At 39.4% G+C, this 16,790-nt stretch overlaps 1 protein-coding gene across 11 annotated transcripts in view; it reads left to right on the plus strand.

Moving 5' to 3' along the window:
• FGF13 (fibroblast growth factor 13) overlaps positions 1 to 16,790 on the plus strand; it is a 521,462-nt gene that overhangs the window by 431,652 nt on the left and 73,020 nt on the right. For 10 of the 11 annotated variants that reach the window (XM_084870237.1, XM_084870234.1, XM_084870240.1 and 7 more), the window contains 2 exons: positions 4,669 to 4,779; positions 11,228 to 11,331. In XM_084870237.1, coding sequence (XP_084726363.1) covers positions 4,669 to 4,779; positions 11,228 to 11,331 — 215 coding nt within the window. Of the gene's footprint in view, positions 1 to 1,749; positions 2,760 to 4,668; positions 4,780 to 11,227; positions 11,332 to 16,790 lie in introns of those variants that run through there. The other variant, XM_084870241.1, reaches the window with a different exon arrangement.

A 16,790-nucleotide genomic window follows, 5' to 3' on the forward strand; every position in this document is an offset into this window, starting at 1 on the left:
TTTCAAGGTGTTCAAAGTCCAGTTGGAGCAGACTAGGACTTCCCCCCCCATGAATCAAAGTCTGAAGAATTGGATATTTGAATTGACTTGTCATTCTACCATGTCCTCCATTTTGTTGTGGGAAATCCAAAAGCACAAAGATGTAGGCTATTCTGCAGGGAATCTCAGACCATTTGGTATCACCCTCCTATAACTAACTGTCTTATCTTGCCCCTGCAACCTTCATCCGAGCCTGTTTCTGCTGGCACATAGTAGTGCAATATATATATATATATATATATATTGAATTACTGATTTTGGAACATCGATCAGCTGCCTCATGCACACCCCCAACTGGGGATGTGCCCACAACCAAGGTACATAAGGTACATGCCCTTAACTGGAATCAAACCTGGGACCTTTCATTCAGCCCACAGGCCAACACTCCATCCACTGAGCCAAACCGGTTAGGGCCAAGGCAGTGCTTCTGATGAGGCAAGAGATATTCAAACTTGGGGAGAAGCGTGTGTGAGTGGGTGTCAGCAGCTGGCAGTGGACCAATTGTGGAATCTACAGAAGGGTAAGGTGATTCAGCTCTGATGGTCCAAGTTTCCTAGTTGGGAGTTCAGGCAAGAAAAGAAGGGCTGGAGTCTGGGCATTTGGTTTTGCAACTACATCTATTCTGAAAAGATCTGAAGGAGGGGGAAGTCCAGTAAAGGCAGTGTAGTGGCAGCTCCAAGATAGAGCAGCCCTATTGGAGGCATCGTTTTTGGCATCATAAATCATGTAAAATAGTCGCTTCTGTTTGAAGGGAGGAATGTGGATATATCCCATTCTCCGTAATATTCTTGACCTCAACATTCCTTATTTTCCTACTGCAGATTAAAATACAGAACAGGGCAAGTACAGAACTTGTGAATAGAGTGAGGTGAGCAAAAGGCTGAACTTGATTCCCTAATTGGAGGGAGAGAGGCTGCCTGAGCTTGAGGAGCCAGTGTGTGTGTGTGGGGGGGGGGGGGGGGAGGAGGAGAAAGAAAGAAGTTAGGAGATTGGAGATAACCTAGGACTTAAATAAGGAGGATAGGCTGGTTTCTGCATTTCCCCAAGACTGCTTATGGGGCACAATTCAAGCTCTGCTGGGATGCCAACCCCAACGTAATGGATAAGGGGGCATCCAGGAAAAGCAGGGTTCTGATGTTGCCTACTGGCTAGAAATGAAAATTCAGCCAAAACCACTGGGTGGCAGCCTGGTGTTCGGAAGCAGCTCTGCAGTGCCACTGCTTCTGCTGCTGCCACAGGAGTGGAGGTGGGGGTAGGGGGGCTGAATTCATCTGGGAGCTCCGGTCTTTCTCCAGAATGGCTACAAGTGTTGCCAGGCAAAATACCTCAATGGTGTGTGTGTGTGTGTGTGTGTGTAGGGGGGCGGGGTGAGTCCGACCTCAGAGCAAGTAACAGGAACTTCCTGGGGACTCCAGCTGGGGCATTCATTACCTGGTCACCTGAGAGTTATATACTAAGAAACACCCCATCCTGCTGTTCCCCATCTTCAAGCACCACCCCCTTCACCCCCACCTCCGCTCCTCCAATGCAACTAGCTCATCCTGGTACCTCCTCCATCACTGTTGTTCCCGAAGCTCCTTTCGGGAAGGGAAGAGGAAGGGAGAAGGATTTAGTGATGGGGCACTGCTTAAGCCCCTACAGGTGTTAGCACCAGCGGCCAGCTGGGGACTTGGGGGGTGGGGGGCGGGTGGGAGAGGCCCGGGCCGCCAGGGGAGGGGGCCTCTGGGCGGCTGTCTAGCTAGAGGAGCAGGAGAAAAGCTCTTCCTGAGGAGGTTGCTTGCAGCGACGGGATTCTGGTGCTCAGACTTCGTGCCGCGCCCTGCCCAGAGCAGCTGCAGCAACAACCACCGCGAAGATGGGAGGCCATTACCTGTTTGATCCCCATCGGAAAGCTGGCGCCGGCCAACTTTTCCTGATCATCACCCCGAGAAGTTGCAAGGACTAGTCCGAGGGTCCGAGGGGCCAGGGTGAGGACGCGCTCCCCGGAGCGTCGCCCCCTTCCTCCTCCCTCCCCCGCCTGCACTCGCAGCCTCTCTCCCGCCCGCGCACTCCCTCCGCCAGCCTCGCCTCCCTCCTGCAACCCCCCTCCGCGAAGCACAGGGCTGGGAGGGAGAGGGGGGTGCAGCCAAACTCCAACAGGAGCCGCCTGGACTTGCACAGTGTCCTCAGGGCGCAGGGGCCAAGCGCACACAGTCGCGCAGCTCTGCCTCTGTCCCCCGTCTCGCTAGCGATCCCGGCCCGGGGCTGTGGCGTAGGCTCGACCCAGGCAGCCTGCTGGACCCAGGCAGCCTGCTGCTCGAACCCCGAACCCCGAAGCCCGCGCTTGAGCGGGACCACTGCTGCCAGAGAAGCTCAGACGGCACGCTGAGCCCCCTCCTGGGCTGAAGCCCTAGAGCGGAGAAGTCCAGGCGAGCAGGCTCCAGAGCCAAAGGCGGCAAAGGCGTAGGGCAGCAGAGGAGCGGCGGAGGAGAGGGCGGAGGAGGGAAAGCCAGAAAGGGGCAGGAAAGAAGTGGTGGTGGTGGGCGTCGTGGCCATGGCGGCGGCGATCGCGAGCTCCCTGATCCGGCAGAAGAGACAAGCCCGGGAGCGGGAGAAATCTAACGCCTGCAAATGTGTCAGCAGCCCCAGCAAAGGCAAGACCAGCTGCGACAAAAACAAGTTAAACGTCTTTTCCCGGGTCAAACTCTTCGGCTCCAAAAAGAGGCGCAGAAGGAGACCAGGTCGGAAGGGGCTTTGGGTTGGTTTGGTTTTGTTGTGGTGGTGGTTTTTTTGCTTCATACTTTATGGATTTGGAGGAGCAAGAGGGCGTGTAGGTGAGTGTAGGTGAGTTTGTTGGTGGCTCACCTTGCTTGGATGTGGCCACCTAGCCAATGTGCATGTTGAGGGAAGTGATTGCTTTCTCATCTCCTTCATGACAGCACCGGGCTTGCTGCATTGCCACTGCCTTGGGACAGGCGCAGAGCCATGCCCTGCTCAGGCGGCGCGCCCCTAGCTTCAGGCGTACCACATGTGTGCAAGCCCCTGGGCGGGCGGGCGCGACACAGACATGGCCACAGTTTGTGTGTGTGTGTGTGTGTGTGTGTGTGTGTGTGTGTGTGTGTGTATACATTTCAGGCGCGGAGCTGGGCAGACACCACTCTCCCTCCCCCACAACCAAGGATAACCTAGGGAATTCCTCCCTTGCCTTTTATTCTTGCAAGTCTGACCCTTCCCCTCCAACTTCTCTGGGTTTCCCTTGTCTGGACATTCTGTTTCTTTGATTACTTTTAAGCTGATCAGACAGACTTGACTTGTGGTGCAGCTTGGAGATTTTTTTGCTGGAAAGAGGGGAGTGGGTTCCTAGAACCTTTTATCAAAGAGCTGAGTGATCTGGTTAAAAGAGTAAAACTGCCTACTTGCTACTAAAATGCAGTAGAGAGGATCTAAATGCATAGCCAGAGTGTAGGTCATTTTGAACCTATTGAGTGATTAGCTTAACAGCATGTTCCTGTGCCAGGGGAAATTCACACAGCTGTAGGTGTCAGGTTGTGTCAAGGTAGGCATTCAGCCTAACCTGCAGCTTATTTGGGGATTCATAACCAAATGAATCAGTTCAGCTTTTTTTCTTTTAACTAGGTAAGTACTGCAGAATTTCAGACTTGCCAATCTGTTATTTCTCTATTTATGTGTTCTACACACCCTGGAATGGAAATGCAAACATACATTTTCTGTTGGCTTGAAGTTTTTCAAAATATTAGCTGGAAGGCTTAAGTGGTTACAAAGCATGATTATGAGGCTCGAATAATCACATAAATATTATTTCAGTGCAGGTGTATTCAACATAAGCAACTTTTGGATAACATAGCTGTTATTGGTAAATTAGGTACTTTATTAATCTATGGTAAGTCATAATTGAAAATCATTTTAATTGAGAACATATTTAGGATAATCATATTTCTCACATTAAATTCAAAAATAAGTATGGACTATTTTTCTTTCCTTCCACCAACAAAAAAACCCTGGTCTTTTTGCACCCAATTTCCTAAGGATAATAAATATGCTAGGGTATGATAATGGCTGCTTTATTCTCCCCTCTGCCTTTTTTTGTATCACAGTTCAATTTTCTATATATAAGTCCCTTGATGGGGTTGTGGATTATTTATGTATTTCAACTTTCTTAGAATGGAGGGGATTGTTATTCAAATTTCCATAATTCTGAGGGAAATGTTTACTAGTGTGTTTTTGGTTCCTGTTTGGTAAATCATTCTTAATTACAGTTGTTCTTTTTCTTTTCCTTCCATGTGAAAAGTGGCACATTGCTAAAAGGCAGAATTTGGCATTTGCCAACCCATTCCTAATACTCATTGGGATAGAGGACCAGGCTGGAAGGCAAAAGACAAGCTATCATAAGCTGTAGCTGCTGTCAGCTTTAGGGTTTTATCAGTGTTATGAGGTAGAAATCAAGAGTTTTCTTCGATTGGAGATTTATTCTAAAATGAAGTTTGTTTTCTTTCTTTCAGAGGACTGTTTAAAAATAGCTTGACCTTTTCCACTAAAAGTTGTACATAAAGTTATAAGTTTGAATTCTGAATCTTTTCAACTACTTATACACAACTTAACATATGATCCAAACCCTGGTTCTCTTTACAGAGCCTCAACTTAAGGGTATAGTTACCAAACTATACAGCCGACAAGGCTTTCACTTGCAGCTGCAGGCAGATGGAACCATTGATGGCACAAAAGACGAGGATAGCACTTACAGTAAGTGAATGCAAAATAAATAAGTATATCTCAGCATGTTGTTGACATGGTTTTCTTTCCTCATTTTTAAAATAAACAACCCTTACTAAACGCTGAAGACAATGCAAAATGTAGTCAATACTATGTAATTCTGGTTATGAAAATTAATCTAAAGGAAGTTGAACCTAAAAATATCTAAAACAGTGAACTAAAGAAAATAATGTTGACACCTTCTGAAGAACAATTCAAATGTCATCTCCATGTTAATCTGCATGGATTTATGACTGTCCGTTAGAGTTTATTACTTTTTTTCCCCCCACAGAAAATTTACTCACCCACAAACTGATCCTGAAATAGCATGTTATTTCTACTCTAAAGAATTGACCTGTCCCAAAAGAGAGAAATGGTTTCATGTCATAAGAATTCAACGTTATAAGCTTTTATTTCTGTCCCCCCTCCACACACACTGATAATTATGACACTAATTGGGATTTTAACAGAGATACCTCCACAGGTGGGTAAAGAGGTCTCTTTTAGTACTTTATTTTTAACTATGGATTAAGTAAAGACCAAATTGGAGGCCATAATGTTGAACCTAAAAAATAAACATGTCAAAAATAAATTTTGTATATAATTATTAAAGTAAGATGATTCCAAGTTTTTACATAATTTTCTTATTATATATGTGTTCTTTATTTGGAGTGATAAAAACATAAACACACAAATAGTGAAGCCCCATCTTCAGTGATAATAATTGGTGTTTTCTTACAATTTACAGATTCCTGCAGACCTATGAAAGGTTCTATGAGGCTAAAACATCTAGTTTTGGCAATTGATTCTCCATTTTTCTAATATATATTGCATTTCCCTCAGACTTTGATAATTTCCCAGAAATAATTCCCATTTTTGGCTGAACTCTGCCAAGGAAAGCCAGTCTGAATACTAATGAGTCTTATTATGATACATTTGTATAGATTCTTGGCTATAGACAGCAAAGCCATAGACTAGGGTTCCAAAGTTAAGTGTTAAAGTTTCACACCTATTCAGAATGTTTCCTGTGCTGATAGCGAAGTTATGACCTCAGGAGGAAGTCTCCTTTAATTACCTGTGAGGAAATATCGTTTGGTAGCTAGGATGAAAAAAATACTGAATGGTTCTTCACTGTTTTGCAAAATGACATGCTACTGTTGTGATATTAAAGTAGCCTAGACATTCTCTTATGCATGTTCTTCCTTTGAAAAAATTAGTCAAGTGTAACTACAGACATTAGTAATGATGTTCAGTAATAAAACATTCCTGTAAGCCAATATGTACAAATTGGTATGTGGAGAAGAAATTAGGGGATGCAAGCTGCTGTTTTCCAAAGTACCACAGCACAGTGGATCCTTTGGGTGTTGTTGAAAGGAAATTTATGATTATGGTAGCTACAAATGAGCCTCAAACAGTCAAATTTTCCCCAATTTATTTTTTTAATATTTTTATTGATTTTTTTACAGAGAGGAAGGGAGAAGGATAGAGAGTTAGAAACATCGATGAGAGAGAAACATCGATCAACTGCCTCCTGCACACTTTCTACTGGGTATGTGCCTACAACCAAGGTACATGCCCTTGACTGGAACCAAACCTGGGACCCTTGAGCCTGCACTCTGATGCTCTATCCACTGAGCCAAACCAGTCAGGGCTCTCCCATTTATTTTTAACCTTGGAATCAGATAAAAATTTGTTTTGGGTCTAGTGTTCACATGTATTTTCTGAAAAGGAAAAAAAGAATAAGTGATTCATTTGTGGTGCCTTATAAACATAGATGTACCAAATACATTAAGATTACACCGCATATAGTCATTTTAGGCTATATATGCATATATATTCATATACATATACATACATATACATGCACACACACACACACATATATGTAAAACAAGGCTCTGTTCCTTACTATGTAGCTTTAGTAGATTTTACTCTTCAATTCCTCCACATGCATAGCTTCTATCTCTGGTTGTCTTATAATTGTCACTGATATACATGGCATTTTTGTATGCTAACAATATTGTAAGATCTTTCAAGAGCATAGATTAATAACCAGAATCTGTGTTTAGGCACATTGAAATAATGAAAGGTAAGTCAATCAATGGTAAGTATTACCATAACATGAAGGATACAAATGAGAAGTATCTCAAAACAAATAGCAAGGCTGTGGGGCTCAACTCTACCTTTGATAATAAGTGTGACCAGAGGCGAGGGAGCTAGCGTATCTTCCCAGTTGAGGATATTATAGGGTACAAGTCATAATAAAACAAGAATGTTTAATGATTAAGAGGATCATTAAAATGGAAGTCTAGCCATGTATAATTTTCACCCTAAAGCCAAGCAATTTTCTTGGCATTCATTACTTAATTACTTTAAATGAGTAGAACAAGAGGAAAAAATTTTTTTTTCTGGAGCACTTTTTCAATTATATAGTATTTTCTTAATATGTATTACTGGATTTCCTTACCATGTATTTCTAGTATTATGTTTTTACTAGAGGCTCAGTGCACAAATTCATGCATGGGTGGGGGTGAGGTCCAGCTGGCCCAGCTCTAATCTGGAGGAGGAGATGGCAGGAGGATGGCTGGCTGACCCTCCCTGATTAGGGCTGGATCAGAGCCAGCAGGCTGGGGGGAGGGGTCTTGGGCAATTGGCTGGTGGTCCCTGCCCCGAATTGGGATGTGGGGCCTATTAGGGGTGGGGCCAGCTGTGGAGAGGGCTGTGGGTGGTGGGCCAGCTAGCCCCATCCCCAAGTGGGGCCAGGGTAGGGGTCATGGGAGTTTGGCTGGCCAGCCCCACCCCCAATTGGTGTGAGGGGAGGTCAGGGGCCAGTGGCCTTGGGGAAGGAAGGGCCAGGGGTGGTTGGCAGGCCCTGCCCCTGATTGGTGTGGTGGGAGCCCATTGAGGGTGGGGCTGGCTGGGGTGAGGAGCTGCAGGAGGTTGGCCAGCAGGGCCTGCCCTCTATTGGGGCAGGGTGGGCAATCAGGGGCTAGGCCAGCCTGAGGGAGAGACCATGGGGAGAAGCCAATCAGGGGCGGGGCCGGCCTGGGGGAGGGGCCAAGGAAGGTTGGCTTGCTGGACACACCCCTCCTCCATCAGCAGGTTCCCTGGCTGCAGTGTGCATCATAGCGCCCTGTCTTTCTGGTTCTGGTTGTTATAGCATTCTGGTCACTGGCTTTAATATGTATAGATTTTTCTAATTTTTAGTATTTTTAATCATACTTTTCTCATTTAGTTTAATTTGATTGGTTTTATATTTAATTCAGAGATGGTAAGCAAGATGATGATAAGACAGATCAGTTCACGTTTGCCCAGATACATTTATTTATAAAAACATGTGTTTGGTATTATGTATTTAAGATGACCTCAGATAGATTTATTTTAATGATAAATGTCCGTCCAATAAAATCTCATCATGAGCAAATCAGCCATTGTAAATTATGTATTTCTCCTGAAAAGGAAAAAAAAAATGATAGACATTTCATGGCAGCAGTTTTATTATATCTGCCTTGGGTGCAGTGAGAGCTATATTAATAGAATAGGCAACTTTCTCTTCAAACCTACAGTGGTATTACCAGTTTAATGCGTCAGGTCTTTCCAACCTTCACTAGGGTATATTTTTATTAACTACTCCCTTTGAGAAATTGACCTTAGCCAAACTGAAAGGATGACCTCATTGTTGATTTCAGAAACACTGAGTACCAACTGTGTGCACATCTCTGAGAAAACGGTCCCTGCAAGGTACAAGGAATTTAATTTTTGTTATATAGGCAGAGGACAAAAAACAAAAACAAAACCAACAACAACAAAAAACACCCTTCTTATTAAAAGCTTCTTCAAAACATTGAGGAATATGGAATTTATGTATTTACTAGTAGTAATGTGTTTTAGATACACAAATTAAATCTATTATTTATTTATCTATCATATTTACAGTAGGTTTATCCTAATTAAAAAAATATCTTAAGTTCATGAGGAAGTAATCCATATTTAAAGAAATAGAGAAAAACATTGATCAGTCTAAGATCACTCCTAATAAAATTGCTTTGCATTTTTATCTGGAAAGACTGGCCTTTTAGACAGATTTTAAACCAACCCAATTTATGATCTATTTTGATCATAAAGAAAAGATTGGAGTAGTATGACCAGCCATTTTATGCTTTTGCTACTGTCCTCAGTTTTTTTTCTTTGAGTATGATTTTTGTTTTTGAATTAGGCTTCATAGAAACCTAGTGAGAAATTCATATTTACTATATTGTTAACAACATTATTCAAGATACAAGTATTGTTCTTTGCTTCTCTTCCTTCTACTACTTTCTGATGTTTGGAATTTAAGCGTTCTACTGCTCATTAGAAAGAACCCACACCAGAAAGTGGCTGGGGTACAAAGTGAAAATCAAACCAATCTCTACTTCTTATAAGCTGGATTAAGAGAACTAAGGAGGTTCAGAATATTGTAAAAAGTCAAGTTCTAGAAACTTGTGGAATTTATTTATCATACTCTGTCATTTTTTAGTATGACTAAACTAGGATTCATATTTATGTTGGTGTGTAGTTGTCTAGTAGTATGGCTTTTAAACTAATTCCATATGGAGGTTTTGATTTGGTTTAGTTTTATTTTAATAATATCAGAATTTGTAAACTATGAATTTTTATATGATGGGATTATGATTTATTACTTTCCAGAAATGTAATAACCTGTTTCACCTTACAAATTGCTATCAACCCACAAATGGGTGTTGAGCGCCTACTCTGAGCAATGCATCCTCAACAGAAAGAGATATACATGACATTCTCAAAGATCTCAGACTTCTTTCCTGTTCATTGCATTGTCAAATATAGCATGAAATCCTGGCTTGCAATCTGTGCAATTACTTTCCTTTACCTCACATAACAGAAGAGCACAGCTTTAATATGATGAGTATTAAATGAAATACCATCAGTGACATGTGGTAGGAACACTTGTATTTTGAACTGTACAGTATGTCCTAGCTCCTCTTTGGTAACACTCTGATTTTAAGGGAAAAATACATTGTAGGCTCACTGAGAAATGTTTAGTTGTGCCTTAATATTTCTCATCCATATGACCCCATCTACTAGAGCAGAACCTATATGCAGCAAGATAAGAGATAAAAAAAAATGTTCTTACCCATGGTCTGACTCCTTTATATATTATTTTTTAATATATTTTATTGATTTTTTACAGAGAGGAAGGGAGAGGGATAGAGAGTTAGAAACATCGATGAGAGAGAAACATCGACCAGCTGCCTTCTGTACACCCCCTACTGGGGATGTGTCAGCAACCAAGGTACATGCCCTTGACCTGAATCGAATCTGGGACCTTTCAGTCCACAGGACGATGCTCTATCCACTGAGACAAACCGGTTTCGGCTCCTTTATATATTCTTATTCACAGAAGTGATAGCAGACTGATTTATCATCTTCCTCAAGACAGAAATCATCAACATTGGTCTAGGTCTCTTGAGAGAAAGGTGCATAGACTATTTTCAAAAGATGTGTGTGGCAAGGACTACACTTTAAAACTGTACTGTTTTATTTTTATTCAGGGTGTAGGAGGGAGTAGACAGCTGGTAGGGGGAGGACACCCACTGGTTTTCTCCAGTGAGTGGTGTGTGATTGTGAGGAGAGCATGGGTGTAACTTTCACGCAGTCAAACCTTAAAATGGAGAAATGAGGGCCCCATTGGCATCAGCTGGTTGCCCACTTACAACTATTTTGCAAAAAGTAATTAATTAATTAAAAATAAGTAAACATATCAAATTCATTATTTTTATTCCCATAAGCTTTGCTCCTAGAAATGAAAAACTAGGACCCCTCTAAAACCTACCTTGGAAAATATTTGTTCTTTAAGAAATACTACTTTGGAACACAGAAAGTAAAAATGCATTTTTTCCAAAGCCTGGATTTATTTTTGGGTTGTTGCAATGGAAATAATGCAGACAATTTAGATGAGGGAATTGGACTCTTGTCTTTTCTAAGATTCTAGGAATTTGTCCCCAAATGGTAGACTGTAAATGTCTCCATGAATTGCAGCAGTTGTCTAAGGCACAGATTAAACTGTTAGTCTGTTGAGGATAAAGCTATTTAACCTATAGACCAATTCCTATAACAGAATCACTCCAGAAGATTTAAGATTTCCCACCTTTAACGCTATACAAACTATGGAATTATCTTCCATTTTTACAGGGTGTTTGAATATGTGTAGTTATAGTCCCAGTTATGTGACTGCAACCACGAGTCAAGTATCCTAAAGAGTGGAAGATGCCCTATATATTTGTATGTGTATAAATATAGTCAGTATCTATATTTTCTTACCAAGCACACATCTCTTTTTGCTGAACCAGATAGTGCTTTTGGAAACTTTGAAACCTATGGATTTCAGAATATAACATAGTTTTTACATTTTTTTACATTTCAGCTCTGTTTAACCTCATCCCCGTGGGACTTCGAGTGGTGGCTATTCAAGGAGTTCAAACAAAGCTGTATTTGGCAATGAACAGCGAGGGATACCTGTACACTTCGGTAAGCCTTCTACTTGCCCATGCTTTGATTATTACAGTTTTTATCTGATATGAAATGAAATATGCTGCATATGTGTTATGGCAGATTTCTGTGATGCAAGAAAGAGTGTTCTTGGTAGGAATATCTCATTTGAAAGGATAAATTAACTTCCAGTGAAAATTACCTTTATTACTAATAATTTGAAGCTAATATTTTAGGTGTCATAGCAAAGATCCACTGAACATTTTTGCATACAATGGCATTGGTTTATTATTTTATGTAGCTATCCTGCTTTGCAGCCTGGGGGAAAGCCATTTCTATAGGCTCAGTTCAACATAAATTTATCCATGTTTATTTCTAAAGAAGCTGATGAAACTTTTTTCTCAAATCAGAGCTAGGACATAAGGAACAGTTCTAGATATGCTTTTGTTTCTTATCTTTAGTTCAATTATTTCATGTTTTCTGTGTCTACTTTAAATACTATTATTTCATCAAGCACAGTTCAACCTCTTTGTACAAAGAATTTATGCTTACTTTTTTTTTTTTTGCAAATTTATAATGAACAGTAAAAAATGGAACTTTTTCCAAGAAATTTATAAACATTGTAGACAACAATTCATACTGGCAACATGGGGCCAAATTAATATTTAAGGTTTTTTTAAAAAAAATATTTAAGTATAGACAGAAATAGTACAATACCAGGTTTAGAGTTTCATTATCATCAGTAGATCTAGTTACAAATTATAAGAGGCCACTTAATATATGAATAAATATATGAATATTTAAATCTTTGTTTTGAATTTCATATATTTTAAGGGTAGTATGTTAAAAATGGAGAAAACGCCTTGTAAATATTTGACTAGATAGCCTTGAAGTAGGCTATTACCAGGAGTTTAGAAATCTATTTCTCCAAATACAAAAGTCATTTTCTTTAACTGCTCTTGCTCTCTCATGTGTCCACAATTTATTTCAAAGCCAGGTATCTAGAGACTGTGAGATGAGAAAGAAAGGTTGGAGAAGAGTAAGACCACAAATGGCCCATTCATTAAGTAAACTGGGGAGTCCATTTTATATTACTATGATAAAAGATTAATTATCACATAATCCTCAAAGCCTGGTCACTATCAATATTCCTATCAGGCCATTTTAACTGTATTGTTTAATAAATGCAGTGAATTTATTCTTTCTACAAATGAAAGATATTTTGATTTATTGCAAAGTTCATGAAATCTGTCACTTTAATACATTGCTATTATAAACAATAGGAAAGGGATTTGCTTTTCAGATTTGTGCATCAAGGTAAGATAATTTAATAATGAAGGATTTTAATTAACCTCATTCAGATTAATAGACTACCTCAACAGGACCCGATTCAAAGGTAGGTTTTTAATAAAATAAATGACTGCTTTCTGAAACTTGTATTTCAGCATGGGAAGGAAATGGAATATACTGGACATACTTTTGAGAAGATAAGTACCAGATGGCATAGGAAATAATTTTTACTAAGTTGTGGTCACTATTATAGTGCCATGAAGAGAAAGGTTGACATTTTAAAATTTTGCAACAATGCAGTTTTTTAAATTGGAAATAATATTTAAGTTAGAATGAAAAAAATGTAATTTAAATTAGGTAGTATGTCAGGTTTCCCCATTCAAGAAAATTAGGGTATTCAGTATTACCTTGAGAGAACTATGTTAAAAATCTATAGCCTACCTTTCTCTGACTCTTTTCACTTAGCATAACAAGTAATATGATTTCACTCATATGTTGAATTTAATGAACAAACTGAAGTACCAAGCAAATAGAGACAGACTCATAGATAGAAAGCAGGCAGACAGCTCTGGGTTGGGGGGAAAGAGTTAGCAATAAAGAATTAAAAGAGAGAGAGAAAAAAAGGATAACTCATCGACATGGATGACACTGGGGTGGAAAGGATTGGGGGAAGGGTTTTGGGAGGTGGAAGAGGACATACAGGGGCTAACTAGTGATGGAAAAAAATAAATAAACAAAAAGTGTATAGCCTACCATTCAAATTGACCATTATTCCAACAAACTGGTAAATGTCAGTATGAGTTCATTTCTAAGGCTTCCTAGGGGAATCAATATTGTAGATTGATGGGATTCCTTTCCATGTTGGGCAGGCCAATAGAGAGCACATGTGGGATGCTGTGTGAATTTTCTATTAAGAAAAAGGAATCTTAGGTAAGCAATTGCTATTAAGGAAAGTGAACTATGTTTTTGTAAAGGATGAAAGATGTATGATAATATTGGAGTTTACCTAGGGGAAAATTATCTAGGAAAGAATCAATCTGCTTTTCAACATACATTTTTCAGTTCTTTTAACACCTTCTGTTGATCTTGATTTTGACTCCCTTCACCATGTGGATCACTATCCTCAATGGGTGCTCCATTTTTTTATTATTATTTGAAGTGTGGTGCCCAGACTCTCTGAGGATATAGTCTGTTTAATGACTTCAGCAACTTGTGTCCCTGGGACCAAAAAGCTAAATGAATGTCATGCTTCATTTGGAAGAGGATCATTATTCCCTTACATAAAACCACAGTATCTGCTACTGAAATGTATGCAGTTTTGTTAGCTGCCACTTGGCAAAGAGAAAACAGAATTGGATGATGACCTAAGGAGGAAACAAAGTAAGAAAATGAAGTAGGAGCTACTGATGTGGACAAGTAAAAAAATGTAAGAAAGTTTTTGAAAAATAATCTTGGTGAGGGATTATAAAGGTCTACTTAAAGCATTTGCAGTAGCAAAGGCTTAATAAAGATGGATTCAGAAGATATTTTAGAGTAGGGGTGTCGAACTCAATCAGAGAAGGGGCCAAAATCTAAAATCCAGCCTAAATCGCGGGCCGAATGGTTTACTGAACAGTCATAAACTGACAATGTCATAAACTGACAGCGGAGTGCAGTGATGACAGCGCGGTGCGGGCCACATTGCAAGGCCTGGCGGGCTGGATTTGGCCCGCGGGCCTTGTGTTTGACACATGTGTTTTAGAGGTAGAATCATCATCAGAATTTAGCGACTTATTGGATTTTGAGAGAAAACAGGACTACTATGGATGGTTGAATATGTATTGGTTGCCTCTTACCACACATGTGGAAATAAAATACCTTCAGGGAAATATATATATATATATATATATATATATATATATATATATATATATTTAATTTGCACAGTAGTAGGTTGGTAGGGGCCCTGAGAGAGAGGGAGAATTTCACCTTTAGCAATTGGGTTGATGGTGAAGTTATTAATCAAGGTGAAGACCAAAGGAAAAAGGGCAGAATTAAGAAGGAAGATACCTGAGTACAACACATAGCTAGAGAAAGAGATGTGAAGTAGAGATAAAAAGTGGGAGTTATCACATGTAGGTTGTGGCTGGTGCCATGAGAATAGTTCAGAGAATATGTAACATAAGAAGAAAAAATAATTTATAATATTAGCAAATAACAGCATGGATGTGGCAAGCAGCAGCAGAACTAATTGTTGTAGATAGCATAGTATTGCAAAAGCTAAACAGAGTTTTCAGAACAGTCAGCCATGTCAACTGCTTTAGAGAAAACAAGTAAAATGAGAACTAAGACCATATAAAGGTCTTCAGTGATCTTGATAAGAACACTTTCAGTGGAGACAGAAGCCAGATTAGTGGCTTGCGGAGTGAATGGGAAGAGAGAAGGTAGAGGCAGTGTGTGTAGAATTTCTAAGGAGAGTTATGGGTGAATGTGTAGAGGAGGACACAGGATTGTGGAAGGCTTTGGTGGTTCTTTGCTTAAGACACTTGAATATAGTTTTAGTGGAAGGGAAAGAACCAGTAGAGAGGGAGAAATTAAAGACATAGGAAATGGGATTCTTTATGGAGTGGGGTTCCATAGGAGTCCAGAAGAGTGATGGAATTGAGTACAAGTGAAAGGATTAGATTCACTTCGAAAAGAAGGCTTACTGATACAACAGGAGGCAAAGATATGAGGACAGATGCAGATGTAGGTATAGTAAGTCTGCAGGTGATGGATGAGAAAGTTGAAGGATTTCCAGCCAAATTATCTGTATTTTCCCATTGAAATATGAGAAGCCATTTGCTGAAAATCAGAACATAGGATGGCATAGGTGAATGTTTGGAATACTTATTTTGAGAAAAACAAGATAAATTTTCTAGTAAACTATGGCCCACGGACCAAATCGGGCCTATTGCTTGTTTTGTAAATAAAGTTTTATTGTAACACAATCACCCCATTAATTTACATATTGTATAAGGCTGCTCTTGCACTATAACAGCAGAGTTTAATAGTTGTAACAGAGACCCTGTGGCCCACAAGCCTAGATTATTTACTATCTTGCCCTTTTCCAAAAAGTGTTTGTTGATCCCTAATGAGACAGTGATTCTCAACCATAGTTACCTACTAGAATCATCTTGGGACCTTTAAAAAGAATTCTAGTGTACTAAACCTAAAGCAGTTTTATCAGAATATGAGGTTTGGGTCTGTGCATGAATATTTCCTAAAGCTACTCAGTTGATGCTAATATGTAGCCTGGGTTAAAAACTACTGGTATAGGGCTAAGAAAAATGATTGCTGAATAGCATTCAAGCATTTAGAACCCTTGCAATGAAATCATAAACTATGAATTTATGTGTGCTTAATCCTTTATTAGAAATTTCTGATGCAGTTCATATTTTTCTGATCTTGTAAAAAAAATTGCCATTACATTCTGAAGGACTATTTTTTGAAATGTAAGAAAATGTTTATCCATGGAAGAACTTTCTTATTTTATTCCATTTTTCTACTCTTTTTATTTATGCTTCTAAACCCTTAATTTCTTTTAAATTTTTAAATTCAATTTTACATTTTTTACCACATCTTCCCCCATTTTGTTCATTAAATGAAGAAATAATACCTCCATGTTGTTATTGCTATAGAGATAGCAATTTACTCCCCATGGTTAATCTTAGGTTATTGCACTACACCTTTCCCCTTTTATTTTTCCTTGTTTCCATGGGGGACAGACTTGATGTAGGCTCAAGTGGCAGTAAGAAACCATCTGTGGCACAGAGAATCATAATTAGCCATTATTTTATAACACATTTACTTTTCTCCATGATATAACTAAGTCTTTCTGGAACTAAATGATATTACTATTCACTGTGAATAGAGAAATTGTTCATACCTTTTGGTTTTCTTTACCAATAATAACGAGTTGTACACATACTTTTGAGAGTTCCTCAAAACTCAATAGTATAAATATTTACTACTATAATGCTATTTATAATACATATTTCAAAATTGCTTTAAATAAATAAACATTAATTATAGAAAACCAAAAGTCTTAAATATGAAAATATTATTAATGTCCTAGGATTTATTTTAATATTAATAGAGTAATAATAATAATAATAATAATAATCGGTATTAGAAATCCTAATATATAAAAACCCAGGAACTTACCATCCAAAACGACTAAAGGCTCA

Source organism: Pipistrellus hanaki, assembly GCF_964339955.1.
Source record: "Pipistrellus hanaki genome assembly, chromosome: X".
Taxonomy (NCBI): Eukaryota; Metazoa; Chordata; class Mammalia; order Chiroptera; family Vespertilionidae; genus Pipistrellus; species Pipistrellus hanaki.